This window comes from Scomber scombrus, chromosome 22 (genome assembly GCF_963691925.1).
Source record: "Scomber scombrus chromosome 22, fScoSco1.1, whole genome shotgun sequence".
NCBI classification, from domain to species: domain Eukaryota; kingdom Metazoa; phylum Chordata; class Actinopteri; order Scombriformes; family Scombridae; genus Scomber; species Scomber scombrus.
In genome coordinates this window covers 15,800,266-15,816,030 of record NC_084991.1, presented here as the reverse complement: position 1 = coordinate 15,816,030, position 15,765 = coordinate 15,800,266, and the positions used below count along the sequence as shown (strand labels likewise).

General features: G+C 40.3%; 1 protein-coding gene across 1 annotated transcript in view; it reads left to right on the top strand.

Annotated features, from left to right (window-relative positions):
- magi2a (membrane associated guanylate kinase, WW and PDZ domain containing 2a) overlaps positions 1-15,765 on the top strand; it is a 225,294-nt gene that overhangs the window by 137,361 nt on the left and 72,168 nt on the right. Inside the window, exons 3-4 of the mRNA XM_062443389.1 lie at positions 4,924-5,043; positions 13,455-13,670. Coding sequence (XP_062299373.1) covers positions 4,924-5,043; positions 13,455-13,670 — 336 coding nt within the window. The remainder of the gene's footprint in view (positions 1-4,923; positions 5,044-13,454; positions 13,671-15,765) is intronic.

Below are 15,765 nucleotides of genomic sequence, written 5' to 3'. Positions count from 1 at the left end.
TACAGGAAAAGTCAGGAGATAACAAAACTCATCGGGATTCACCTTCCAAGCACAATGAATGTCTGTATAACATTTCATGGTAACAGTCGCTGATTTCAATCTGGACTAAAGCAGCGTCTCAACCAACAGAGTAGCATTACAATCCCTAGAGCTATGCTGCTAGCGTGGCTAAAAACAACCATGCCAATGGCAAGGCCAGTAACCCAGTTAACACAAATTTAGTTAGAAAATCCATATTTTTACTTAATTGTAGCTTCAATGTATTCATATCACGTACTGTATTAGCCAGATACAGTTGAGAAAGAGAAAGAGCTCTGAGAAAAAGGCCTTGACTAGCAGCCAGAGAGCAGCGAGGTGTCCTGTTTTAACAAACTTCAGAACAGGACGACTTCAGAGACGTATTCTGCCCTTTTTCTCTCACTAAAATATATGCAGACATTTACTTACTTTAACCTGTTAAGGTGCATTTACATTATTTACATCTGTCCTTATTAGACATGCATTATGTCCTTTATTTTTTTCCTCTGTCTTTACTTTTACTGAAACAACATTACACTACAAGTTGTACTGTTCACACTCAGCATGAGATGATTAGCATGAATGCTCACAGTATAATCACTTCCTCGGGGTCTTTACACATGCTTTGACTCCCTGTCATGAATTCGCCGTACAATCTCTCTCTATGATGCCTCCGGATATTCTCTGGATATAAAGCCTTTGTTTCAAATAGAGGTCAATGTTTCTGCTTTCCACAGATTGGTTGGACCATCATTGAGCCTTTTTATATTGCCTGCAGTTATCACAGGTTCAAATTGTACTCAGGTTATATAGTGTGTGTTTTTTTTAACTGTGCAGTGTGCAAATTTGAAGCCGAACATAGAGGTCATGCTTTTAATGCTGTGTGTTTTATTAACATACTGATAGCTTAAAACTATGCTAATGAAATCTGTAGGAGCCCTGGTATGAATGCACTACAGGTGTTAGCTGTGACCGAGGCCTATAGTAATGGTGCTCGGCTGCACGAGTGGGAGCTGGACTCGTGACCTGTGGTTGTGGAGTTGAATCTGACTCGAGGACTTATCGGACAACAGCAAGATGGCTGCAGGCTAGGGGAGCTACAGTGTATGTTACGACTGAAACTGTGTTCTCATTTACTACATGTTCTGCCTCTTTTTATACATCCCCGATTCTACCTTTGCGCACTCCCCTTTACCACCACCTCGGCAGACATTATCATTACTCCTCTTTTTGTCTTTTTGCACTCTTTCACGGTCATATTTCTTGTCTTGCATCCCAAGAGAACAAATTATTCCTATGAACATTTCCCACACGTTTGCAACAAGGGACAAATGACCTGTTATTCACTGGCTCGCTATCCGTCGCCAAGATCTTTTTTGTTGTCTTTGAAGATTGCAAGAAGCTGCAGTAATGGTGGATTTTTACTTCTGTATAATGCACCCCTAACGTAGATGCCTCCAGTGTTGACTTTGATTTTTAGTTTAGCATCGGAATTGTTGGTAAAACCACAACAGTCAGTCATGCATTTTCAGGCCATATTATCCTTTTATTATAGAAAAGTATATCAAAGTAATTCTGTTCGAATTCTTTTATTCACATAGGTCCCTTTTACACAGCCTGTCCAAAGCAGGAATGCTGAGCCGTTGTTCTGCCTCACTGTTCTGTATAAAAGGTACAGAAACAGAGTGGGAGGGTAGGCAGAGTTGCTCCACCAATAACCCGGCTACAGAGGTAGTCACAAAGCCAGATTGACATCTGTGTAAAAGGGACATGCAGCTTGTTATGTAAAAGCACATACATGTACAGCACTATGCTGGCTTTGTTTGGTTCAATATAAAAAAGCAAAAGGCGGATTAATGACTGATCTTCTTTACAGCTATAATGCAGAATCTCTATATAAAAGAGCCTTTTGTGATATAGAGCAACAATAGAAATATTGTATTCTCTGTTAAGTAATTTTTACAAGAAAGAAGCTCTGCAACTAATGATTTCTTCATCATCGAATGATCTGCAGATTATTTTGTTTTGTCTGTTTAATGTCAGTGAAAAATGCCCAATAAGTCAGAGGCCAAGGTGATGTCTTTAAATCGCTAAGTATAATCCAATACCCAGAAATATTTAGTTTATAGTGTAAGACAGAAAAGTAGAACATCTTAGATCCTCACATATGTGAAGCAGGAACCTGACAATGTTGGGTATTTTTAGTTGAAAAATGGCTCAAACGACTTGTCTTCTCAGCTCTACTGACACAGTTACTGTATTGCAGTCATGAGATATCTCTGTAGCCGCTGTCGCCCCATCGTGTTCGGTTTTAAGGCATTGATTTCCCTGTTATACACGGGCTCTCTTGCTACGACATCGCCTCCAAACGCAAAAGCGTAAATCCAGTTTAACACTATAGTATGATCTAGTTATCTGGTGGGATCCGGCTTACTTTCTCTTTTTCTTTGTTTCTTTCTCTCATCCTGTCTCCAAACTAAACAGGAACTTGACGGATTGAAAGGATGTCTGTGCAAAAAGAAAAAAGAAAAACAATTCTTATTTTTAGTGAGCTTCCCACACTCCTGAATTGGCCTAAATCCAGAAACACACCTGCAGGGGATTTGAATATCCTGGCTCCTGCAGGCTAAAGCCACTCTGACAAAGTGATGGACACTGTATTTAACCATAATGAGTTTCTCTATGTTCTCAAACTAAAGCACTGTAAACAATGATTATATTCCTTCCTAAAAATATCCAAGATCATTATTGCACTTCAGAGAGGTTGCTGTGTTTAGAGAATCGCTGATATGCAGTATAGAATCATGACCCACATACAAAGGACTGAAAATCTAGAGGCATTGTGGTTTTCCTCCTTTTAGAAAATGTCACCCGAGAGAAGTCCCCACCACAAGATGCTGCTAAATATAGTTCTGCAACATCAAAGGTCCTCTCTGAATTGTGTGTGCGTGTGTGCTGCTCAGTCAGTAGCTCTGCCTGTGAGGGAGGCTAATCTGACGGGTACACAAGCCCCCATGCAGACAGACACAATCAAGGAAGTCTCCGCTGGAGGTGCGGCACAAACACTCACTCACATACACAGTTTTTTTCAGTAAATAACAGTGTTCCCCTGCTGCTGATTTGCTCTTAAAAGTTCTTACAAATTACTCCGTCAGCAGGTTCCAGTCTGGTGTTTTGGCTTCAAGGGTTGTCGACAGTAAATTTGTGGAGAGCACTCGGAGGTCTGAAGAAAACCCATAAATTCAGCATGAGAGTTGTGTTGTTTTTGGAAGAAGATGACCGAATGTGCTTTAAACAAAGAAGTTCAACCACTGCAATCTCCATCAGACAAGCTGATCATAAAACCTTTGGTGGGTTTAGTTTCTCCATTTAAGGACTAATTAATCAGCGTATTAACAAGACAACTTTTGGAAAGGCCTGGCTGCTTGATGGCCTCATTAGGACTCATTTTCTATTCATTACATTGTTTGATGCTGTCTGGTGAAAGTTGAAACCGCGTTTTGGACTATGGGGTAATGATGGAAGCTGTTTTTACTGAAAAGGCTTCTTCAGTTCAGAAACATTCGTAAGGGATTTTGAAGACGATTAAAAAATGAGGAATGACTCAAAGTTCACTGCCATGAGCCTGGGGCCACCAGGGTTCCCCAAGAAATGATTTTTTTTTGAAACAGTGCGAAACTTCATTCCAAATCTCTGAACTTGGATTTTGACTGAAGACCTTTTCCTATTCATTGAACATTTTGGAAGAAGCAAACTTACATCCACACACAACGCAAAGTGTGTGTAGCTGAGAAAAAAGCTCAATGTGCACCATTATCTCTTCTGAATGATGATTGTATCTTGTTCCACTTTTACCCTAAGACATGGTTGTACAAACTAGTTCTTTTTCACCATTTTCCCTCTGGGTAGTCTCAAGACCAGCTATTATGTCTGATTGGTTCTGTTTGTGTAATTGAAAGTTTGGCACTCAGTGTTTGGAAGAAACTGATACTTTCACACTCCTGGCTCTTCCTGGCCTGGATCTACACAGCAAAGCTTACACAGGCATTTTTACAAACCTTGTACAGTAATGAAGGAGGGTTGTCTGTTGGCCTTTTAAAGACAAATCACACCACCCATCAGCAGCGATCAGTGGCACAGTGGTTCCCCCCTGCTAACTTTAAAATACACACATGGATACTTTATATGCCGTAGTGAGAGTCTAACAAGTATGCTTTGCGGGCTCCTCTTTTAGTGTGAACAACCCTCGCTCAGATTTGAAAACCCATTCAGCTCCTCAGGGGTTGAGTGCTGGTGTGTTATCACAGCTGGGATCAGTTTTAACAAGTCTAATTAGGACACAGTGATGCGAAGGTGTTTAGGAAATCGCTTGTATCTGTGTTTAACACCATAAACACTTAAGCACACATTGTTCCAGTAACTTGAGAAGTCATGGTTGTCGTATCAACTGAGCTTGACTTTAAAATGCCTCTATTACACGGCGAAATATTTTCATCAGTCCTAGGTTGCAGTCAGCTGGCAGAACTGCGGCGCCTGTCAGGGAGTCCTCCACATGCTGTCAGCTCCATGCAAATTGACTTGATTTCTCCTCTTGGTGTCCAAATTGCATCACTTAGCTCCTGAAATGGTACCTAGCCACTCTTCCCCCCGAAAGCACACTGCTCAAGTATTCAGTCCAGGCAGTGCAAGAAGGAAAAGGACAAAAAGGAATAAAGAGGGCACTTAATGAATAGAGCTGGGTCAGGGTTGATGTGTTTCAGCTCTGGTATGTTCTGATCTTTCCGAAAACACTGACAAAGACTCACTCTCACTTAATGTCTCCTCTCATTGGTGCAGTTGTTAGGCGTTCGCAGTTTAAGCGGCTCTAACTATGTCTCTTCCTCTCTCCTTGCTTATCTCCTGCAGGCACAACCAGGCAGCCCAAGGAAGGAGAGGTCCCGGGGGTGGATTATAATTTTGTGACCGTTGACCGGTTCATGGAATTGGAGAAAAGTGGAGCCTTGCTAGAGAGCGGAACATATGAAGGTAAGGATTTAGTCGAGTCACGCTTAATAATGCATGTGATTGCGGTCATTCCTCTTTTGTAATATTACTTCTTTTTTTTTTTTACCTGTGGAATTTATGCTGCGATGTGGCATTTTTCTCTGACAGCAGTTTGAATGAATGCTCATCACTCCCCCATCCATACACCACACACACACACACACACACACACACAGACACTGACACATAAGCTCCCATCCATCCATCTTTTGGCTTTGTGGAGACAAGAGTGTCATCACTCATGAAGGACACTTCTGTATATCTTCTCTAAATTTTGAATGAAGCCAGCGCACATTCACACACACACATACACACACAAATCTAAGCACTACCTTCACGTTGGCTCTCTCTTGGCTCAGTCCTTGAGTCTGAGTTGCAGTGACTCTTCAGTTGCCTAATCAAAACAAACAGACTCTCTCTATCCTCTCTCTCCTGTGGTCAGACAGGCCCGAGGCTTGGATTTTAAACCACTCGAAAAACGCAGCCCCTGGTCTGCCTGGCCACCTCCAACTCTTCGGGGACCCCTGCCATTATATAGATAACATATAGCAGCTAACTTTCTCCTCTTTCTCCCACCTGATTTCAGCCTCTGTCGTCCTGCCACCAACTGCAGGTAAAGAGGGAAAAAAGCAAAATTGCAGATGGCCAATTTAACGGTTGGTTGCCAGAGGCAATGTTAGATCCTTTCTGCGATGGGAGCCGTGCATCACTTTCAGAGAATGCTTTCCACAGGGAGAGGGAGATAGAGTTTCTACTGTGCGGCCATCATTCAGCATTTTATATCTTTTAATAATGTAATGGACTCATAAGATATGTAAGACAGGGAGAAGGGTAAAATTTAAAAATGGAGGCTCCGCTGTGGATCAGGTGGCTTTTTGGAGCAGCGGAAAAGTTTTGAGCAGTGGTTACCAAGAACAGGAAGCTCAGTTCCTGCTAAGTGTCCTTGAGAGTCTGTGAACTCCTGGCATCTTGCTGTTTCTCACTCTATGATTAAGCAAATTGGAAGCGAATAAATTGGAAAACAAATTGAGTCGCAAAGACAGATAAACTGCTAGTTCAGGAAGTTTTTTTTCCACTCTAAATTCTCATTAACATGTTTTTTAATGAATTAGAGGAGTCTGAGGGATGATTAACGATGCAGGTTGGTGTTTTTACCATCAGTTTTAATTACTACATCATCAGAAATCATGTTTTTCCACTAGTATGTGGTGGTTTTATATATCTCATATTGCCTGGATGGTGCTGGTGTTGAGATTGTTTGAACTGTTTGAACTCTCACACATTTGTACATGAAAAAATAATCAATTGTTCGTCTCTCTTGATCTGTGTGAACTGTGTGAGTGCTAAAGAAAGTGAAGCTTATACTGAGCTTAAAGGGGATGTGTCAAGCACATTTCCAGGTCTATAGCTGTATTCTGGGGCTCTACTGGAATATTTTAGCATGATTTACACTTCAAAAACTCATTATTTATCTTCAACTGGCCATGTATGCAGCCCCTCAGTTCACTATCTATAAATAAATAGTAGTGGTAGGATTTTACCTATTTTTTCTTTCTTTACTCAAAATGGAAACTTCTCAAGTAGGATGATTTAGAGATAACTACATAAAGCAACTTTCAACTTGCTAGGAGCATTATCCTTTTAACCATGTTAAACATAGACATCCAATATCGTACCAGCATAAAATTATCAGAAAAATCACAAAAAGAATGATTTGCTCAAAAATTGAGGGACTAAAACTAGGTGAAAGGAAATATTTTCATGAAACAGTCGGAGACATAAAGCTGTGCTGAAACAAATTTTTCAAATTCTTCATTTTTGAAAACACAGCACCATAGTAGCTGAATTTATTTGATGTTAGGCCAGAAAACCCTGAAGTGAATCATCAGGTTTCGACTAAGTGTAATGTTAATTTTCAGCCCCCATTAACGCTTCACACTGAAGAATTGAAATCACTGTGGTTTGGTTGTTTTGTTACAAATTGCACATTTTAAGGTGGCTTTTCTTCTTTGATTTTTATGTACACAGTTTATTAACTTTTTTATCAAAGAAACATATTGTTTACTCTTTTGTTGCTAGGCTGATAAGGCTGATAATCAGTCATTGCAGACATATTGACATCCGTGTAGATGATGGCTGATAAGTAAGAAGAAATTCAGAGGAAAAGTCTCCTTATCAAAAAAATGTTATGTATTTATTAGAAGAAAATGAATATATTTTTCAATTAGTAAAAATCTATATTGGTATCAGCCTCAAATCTGCCAGTCTGGCTCTTATTTTCAATGTGGAAACAACTTTCATAACCCAAAAATGATTTGACTAGTACTACTTTGAAGCTCTAGTGGTGATTTTTAATCATACTTTTTGTTAATTTGTTTTTCCTCATGTATCTCTTCATTATCAGCATATGAATGGAACTCTAGACCAAAATCAGTAAGCCTGTCAGATGTGAGAGCGATTCCACCACTTCAGACTTCAAAGTCCTAAGTTCCTGTGATGCTGCAGGGTTATTCGAGTTCACTCATGGAGCATACAGTTCCCTCACTTTTCCAAAGATTCGCAAAAATCTTCAGCCCCCTTAAGGCTTCAGGATTTGTGTCTTTGGTCCGGGGGTTCTAATCCCGACAGTCCCCATAATCTTTTTACAGTTACTCTCCTCCATTTTTCATAGCAGCCTTCATGATTTCCAGAACATGAGCTTGATGTTTCAATGGGTCTTTCAGAGGCAGAAGGAAACGCCATCTGATGTGTTTTTTAAAAATCTCTCTGGCTATTCTTCCTGTTCTCCAATCTGTCCGCAGTCAGTGTTGGAGATTGTGCTCAAATTAGCAATTGAATAATCTCTGTGGATATTCACACACATTGTCTTCGCATGTCTGTTTTTTCTGCCAGGGACACATGAACAGAGGAGTTACTGTAGCTATTAAAGGATAGACTAATAAAAAAAACTATTGAGAATCACTGCACACCCAAACTGTGTCTGAAGTCCTTCTCTGTAAACTTCTGTGGAGATCTTTTAAACTTTCTTTTACTCTCCCAGATTTTCTAAAAAGCCTTAGAGGCAAATTGTGGCTGATCTTTCTTTCATCTTTCAGACTTTGGACCAACGTGATAGGACATCTCACTCCAGCACCTGTGTCTGTAGCAAACAGTAAAACCTTTCTACTCTTCTGTGAAAACCTTCTCAAAAGTTGCAAACCTCTAAATACTCTTACTTTTTCTGATGAATTTGTTTTTAATTAGTTATTTGACGATATAAAAAAGGCATGTGAGGTCATGATTGACAGCTATGACCACCGCTCTCAAACCTCCATCTAAACATACCCAAATGCAGAAGGTTTATTGCAAAAACTTAGATCTATCTATGTTTGGAGGGGAGCAGAGCGGTGAGCAGGTAGACAGAGGGCTGGGTAGTAAGCGTGGCTGTAGAGGAGTCTTGGCAAGCAGGCAGATGTCTGTTGAATGGAGCAAGCCGGCTGGCACATAAGGAGGAGTTCTGGAGCACAGGGAGACACATGGTTATAACAGCGAAAAATACTTAAAGAGCAAAGAACACACTGGAAAGTTGGCCCGAGCATCGAACTACCGCTATGGGTGACGGAACAATCTGGCGAAGACTGGAAGGAGAGCCAGGGGAGATATACTGTCAAATTGATGAGGTTATGATGAGCAGGTGTGCCAGTCGCAGGCTGAGCAGGAGCAGGAAAAGGAGAAGGAGGGAGCATCCACAGCCATGGACACACATGAACACACACAAACACAGAGAGACACACAGGGAATAAAACAGAAGGATCATTGCAAGAGCCAAGACACCACTCCCTATTTAAGGTGGCTTCTCATTGTCACAAACCATTTGCCTGATGAAGGTCTACCACCGAAACGTCACAATTAAATGTGTCATTTCAAATTAGACATCATGCGAGAGATTGTTTGCAACTTTTGAGCCATTCATTGCTCTCCTAGGCACCCGCCTCATGAAACAGATATGTGAAGTGTTCTCCTGAAAACCTTCTCAAAAATGTTAAATTTTCAGAAATCAAAAGTAAAATTCCAGCGTTTGATAACTATGTCTGCAGATATTTCATGCGGCTTTTAGAAATGTTTTAGACAAGCCTCATTGTCATGGACTTTCAACCCGCACGGGAAACTGCATCTTTTCGATTTGAAGTTCAGCTCACCCCTACAGAAACACAATTTTCCGCTTACCCCCATACAGATAGAGTTTTATTTGCTCAGGTCCTGGAACATCCACTGCTGAGACTTTCTGCTGCCGCTGCAATACAGAGAGTATGAATGAAATATTGTTTGTTCTGGTCAAAGCGTTGAGAATGACATTTAAAAAGCTCAACATTTAAATGTCTTTCCAGAAACAAACTCCCAGTGACTCTGCATAATCCACAGTCTTCACTTTTCAGCACTTTGATACCTTAAGAATAACATTGTTATTTAAAAAAAATCTTGACAGTAAAGTAGAAGAAAATCTAAATCCCTAAACATGAAGATATGAGGTTTTCACAATGAGTGATTGAGACTGTCAGGGGCACTGGGCTGCTGCCAGCAGACAAACTGAAGGATAAAAAAAATTCAAAATCCAAATAGAAGACTGGAAGGGGTTGCTGAGTCTGAGCCAAGTGAAAAACTGCAGTTCCCAGAGGTGGGTAGTTGGCCAGACACTGAAACTGAGGGATAGAGGAAGAGATTTGGTTATTATTCAGTCCTACATTGTCCATTCAGAAAGGCACAGTCATGCTCGGGAAATTCATGCATAGTCTCATAAGTGATTGATGTGTAGAGGAGAAGATGAAGGAACCTGGCAACAACAAATATCCCCCTAAAATGTTGAAATCGGTTCATGATGAGATGTGTGTTCCTTGGCAGACACTGGTTGCCTTGAGTGCATCTTCAAGTTCAAGTTTATTGTCATATACATTTAAAAAGTACAATTGTACATTCAAATGCAATGAAATACATCTGCCCTGGGTCTCTCAGCCCTAACAACTATATAAATAAGAAATAAATTACCAGAAATAAACAGTAAGTAAAAACTCCACAATAATGAATCATTGTGAGTTATGCAAGTGCTTACTGTTAAGTAATCTTCCCGCCTAGGGGTGAAACTGTCTTTGAGGCAGCTGTTCCAAGCTCTGATGCTCTGTAGGTATTTCCAGTCCATGTGCTGGGTGGCTGCTGCCCTCCATAATATCCAGGCTCTTTCTTCTGCAGAAGGAGGTGTAATTGTCCTGAATCTGAAGTTATTTTCCTTACATTTTTAAAAAGCCATTTTTACTGTCCCCTTCAGTTTATTATGGTCATGTTCAGTTAGGTTGCCACACCACACCACACCAGTATGGGAAACTAACCACGGTTTTGTGGACATTCAATATTTCTTAAGGCATTGCAGAAAGTGTAGTGGTGTTTAGAGACCAGGAGAGAAACTCTGACATCTGAATGCTGAAAAATCTGAAGCTATTCACAACTTAAACATGGACATTGTTAATGGTAACTGGTGACTAAACAGTTTTGGACGTCATAAAATCAAGTATCTTTGTTGTGTTCTCACCATTTAGGGAGAGGTTGTTGTCTTGACACCATATGGACAGATCCCCCACATCCTTTGTATATGCGTCCCTTTTGTTGTCATTTACAGTCAGACTGTAGAGGAGTGAGGTGACAGCCTTGCAGTGCTCTTGTGTTCACAACAATCGTAGATGAGTAGCCAGTATCGACTTTAATTTTCTGAGTCAGAAAGTCTTATAACCACTTACAGATGGAATTACAAAGACCAAGGTCTTGGAACACCAGTTTAGATGTTACAATGGTATTAAATTAGTTATAATCAATAAAAAATCATTCTGACACAGACATTTGTACCTTGAACACGATATGCTGAGCCAGTGATCTTCCACAGAGCTGTCTGATAGGAAAACTGTAGCAGATCGAGGTTAGTCGTAATATTTTAACTCATTTTTCAAAGCTTTTCATTATCACTCAAGTCTGTAGACATTAAGACAGGGTACAGGTGTCTTTTTGGTATAGGAACAGTAAGGGTTTTCTTAAAGCATGTAGGAACCACGCAGACTGACAATGACAGGTTAAAAATGTCCATAACAGCATACGATAGCTGACTGTAGCAGGTCCTAAGGACATAAGATGGGATACCGTCTGGACTGGTAGTTTGCGTCCTTCGACAGATTTAAAAACGCTGTTCATATCGGCCTCTGTCACTTGATGTGTTGCCTTGTTGAGTGAATGCTGAAGAAGGATCTGTGCATTGTCTGGTGGTCCCCAGTCAGATCTTGGAGTGGCTGTGATGTTGTAAGCCGTGGTGTGATGTTGAGCCTCCAGCTTGTGTGTTCATGGATCAGATTAGACATAAAACAACATGTCAAATGGCAGAACACCTCATCTTCCCTGTGGATGGTGCCGTAGTGTCACGGACCTCTTTCAATCTGCAGTTCTCACTTCTCTCATCCTTACTTTCATATGTGTGTGGGTATCCTGCTGTGTTTTCCCTCTCTCATCCTTACTCTGTCATGCTCTGTCTCTTTGAATTTAAGATGACGTTCTGTGTGTTGAATTTATCCTAATCGCTCTGTTTTTCTTTATGAAGAATTGATGGAAATATAGATTTTTTTTGGTAAAGTTTTGTATGTCAGTGTTCTCTCTTGGCTTTGTCTTTTGAAGTATTGACTTGTTACATACTAGAGAAAAAGGACACGACTGCATGCTTCAACAGCCATGCAAGCAACTCTGTGAGGCTGTAAAGTAAGTAGGTACAGCCTGTTAGTGTGCTATCTTTGGCTCTTTTGAACTGAAGTAAGTAAAGTGATATTTTATAAAGCAGTATTTTGACATGATGATAGTGCTGGATGAAAAATCAGGAAATAACGACAATCCACAAGATATTTGCTCAAAACAAAAGATGTCGACCTCATGGTGACCCAAGAGTAAATGTCGGGATCACCAAAGTCGTTAGGAATCATCCTTTTAGCAACATGAATGTTGTACTAAATTACAACTGAAAACTTTGACCTGCTTGTGGAGCTTGGTGAAACAGTTTGTATCTAACATCACATTTCATCTACAAACTATATTAACCAACCACGTGATCACTCACTGAGAGCTGGTGTCATCATTGTCAGTCCCTTGGCTCATGCCTATAAAGCGGTGACTAAGCGCTTCACTCTGGGAGATTCTCTGTTGAGGAGTCAGACGCATCATCTGTTTAAGCAGGTGAACAAACGTTGACCTTTCCTGCATCTTCTCTGCTTCTGGGTACGGCTGCATTTGGAAAAAAGGTCAATGGTCGTTCAGATTAATCAAATTATTTACCTCCAGAGTGTTGTTGTTAATTCAATGTGTATTTGTACTTGTATAGTAAAGTGAGGACCACTTACCATCACAAGGTCTTCCAGGCTGCTGAATCTGATGCTGGAGATGTGGAGATGACACCATATTTCAACATATACAGTGGTATCATGACTTTTTTCAGTGTGTAATATTTGAGAACATGTTGGTGTGTTTAGTCTCTCTCACCCATTCTCTTCTCCTCATCTGTTGAGGTCACTGGTGACCGTTTTCTGTTTCTGATTCTACGTCTTCCCATTTTTCTTTGGCAAGTTTTGCTAATTGAAAGCAAGTGTAGCGATGGTAAACTCTTGAGTTTTACTCTCGTGTCTCCTGTGTGAACAGATGATACTGAATGAGATCTGGCTGCAGTTTTAGTTTTTAAAATGATTAAGGGGGGGGTCAATGTGACTTGTTGACATTTTTCTCGCAAATTTGTGAGTTTTTGTCTTTCTTTTTGACTTTTTTCTCATAAATTTGCAACTTTAATCTCAGTTTTTTTCTCAGTTTTTTCTCTAAATAATAGATTGTTGTTATAAGTGTCTGACAAACACTTTCTGTTACATCGCGATGTATGAAATGTGCAATACAAATAAAGTGTGATTGATTGGTTTGTGGACTTGTGTTTTGAAGCCTTTTTGTTGTGAGTTTAGCATTTTGACCATGGTCATTGCCCTTTGTCATCAAATTTAAATTAAATGTGACCATAATTTGCTAAATTAACATGATGTTGTATTGAAGAAGACTTGAAACTAGCGATTAAGACCATAAACTCATTAGGAAAGTGTTTACTGAGGTAATAAATTGAGTGAATAAGTAGGGTAATTTTTTTTTCTATACAATCTGTCTTGATTTTTGGGCCAGTGGAGTTGCCCACCAATGGCCAATAGAAAGAACGCAGGTTTAAGGCACTTCGGCATTGGCTTCATTTTTTAGACCTAGAACTACCCTTTGGTCAGGCCCCATTGATAGATGGCTAAAACTACGAACATATACAAAGGACTTTGATCTAAATCTCTTCCTATACTTCCTCCTCTCTGTTCCAGATAACTTCTACGGCACTCCCAAGCCTCCGGCAGAGCCTAGCACTCTTCTGCTAAATGTAACTGACCAGCTGCTGCCGGGCGCCAGACCCAGCTCCGAGGGCAAGAGGAAGCGAAACAAGTCGGTCAGCAACATGGAGAAAGCCAGCATCGATCCCCCCGAGGAGGAGGAGGAGGAGAGACCCATCGTCAACGGCAACGGTGTTGCTGTCACCCCAGGTCAGCTCCGACAACAACCTCCACACACTCTGAGGTCGAGGTTGCCTTTGCTGGAAGCCTTATGATGACAGCTAGGTTCAGGGTCATGAACCAGGTCAGGCTTATCTGCACAAATGTATGGTCTTGTTTAGCAACAGGTTCCTCTAGAGCGGTTGCCTAGCAACAGAGACAGAAACAGATAGCTTTTCTCATTGGTTTCTTTGAAGATAATTTTATGGCAGATTATCACTTTTAATTGGTTACACAAATATCACTTTATGCAATTTAATGACATGATATGTTAACTGTTAATTATTTTCCACTCTCACAGTCACTGATTACTTCTGTAGACCAAACAGTTTATGACGATAAGCATTAGTGCCGTTGCTCCCTAGACTTTGATATCATTCATTAGGTATCATTATGGAGCATAGTCTCAGCACAGATAGCTAGAGGCTATACACATATATCGCTCTCCAGTTCAACAGGAGCCTGCAGGCACTTTAAAAATCAGTCAAGGACATTTTTATTAAGTGTTTTCTCTCAGTTGTGAATCAGCCCAGTTGTTATCCATTAACCATTGTAATTCTTTCTGTAAAATTCAGAGAAGCGGCATTTAACGTGACGAGCAACAAGGCCAAAGCTCTTGTTGTTCTTATTCATAAAATAACAGAGGAAGATGTTTTGTTGTACAGATGTTTACTTTTCCATCAATAACATCTTACAGAACAAGGTGCTGAATAAGACACATCTGAATACGCCACACACGCCAACACACATTTATACACACACAGAACCCCTTTTGAATACATCCCATGATCACATGAATAGACGATCATAAAAGAGGCATTATGAGTTTGAGTTTTGTGATTCCAAATCCAAAACCATGCTTTGGTCCTGTGACTTTCTAAGCTGGTCTTACGGCCGCAGGACAGCCAAGTCTTTCACATTGGGGCATCAGTCAGAACTGCACAAAGAGTTTGGACACTGATCCCAGTCAGTTTCTGCAGTTACTTCTATACATTATTGCTATTTTTTAAAAACATACATGCAACCTTTAAAGAAACTGCTGAAGGTGATGTTCTGAGGAAGGAAGTTTGATAAAAGGATGAGATTTTGGTTTTCCTACAACAAGGAGCTCAAAGAAGGTAGGATTCTTTATTTGATAAGGGAAATACATAGGTGAAAACATTTCTTAGATACTTGTTATTTAAGAATGAAATATAAGATGAACATGTACCAATAACTTTATTTATAGTGTTTACAAAGTGTTAAAAGACAAGATTTAAATGCATGATTTTTTTTTTTTTTTTTTTTTAAAGATAAATGTAAATAGATTCAAAAAGACTCATTAAGATGAATAAGACAAAAGTTATCAAAATGATTAGCAAAAATGATATATAAGACAGAGAAGGTTATTCCAAATGCAAAATTGCAATCTCAATTCAAGACCAATTAGCGAGACTTTTGCTGGGGATTTCAGGTAGAGCACTGGCTCCTAAAGGGTTAAAATGTGTTGCATCTAGAAAAAATTCTGGTGTGCAGTTTTTATCTACATCTACTCTAAATGATGTAGACATCACTGACTGTACCTCTTTGAGCTGAAAGACAATGTAGGGACCAGAAGCCTTTTAAACTGATTGTTATTGGCTGTGTTGAGATGCTCAATAACTTGAGGCTCTGGGCTGAGCAATGAGCCATGTTGGAAGTTAAAGTGGGCTGCTGCGCTCAGCTCAGGCGGAGTTTTGTCTCTGTAGATGGACAGAGTGTGGGCTGACCAGGAGAGCTGAAGGGGAATCAATAGAGCACAGCAGGCTCTGTGATCTAAGCAGATAGCTACCTCGCTCTTTCCCTCCCATAGATTATCTCTCAATCCCCTACTCTCATTTGTCCCCTCTCGACTTCCCTCTGCCAGCTCTCCTCTGGGGAAGCTCACACACTTTGCGATCTCTTTCTCTTTATTCCATACACACCATTTCTCTCTCTCACTCTCTAACACATTCACACACTCCCACATCTCAAACTAGGGCATCACGGCCAGCTTCCCTCTCAATCTTCATTGTCTCCTCTGCTTTCTTCATCTTTTTGTCTTGTAAACCTCAATCATTCCCTCTCT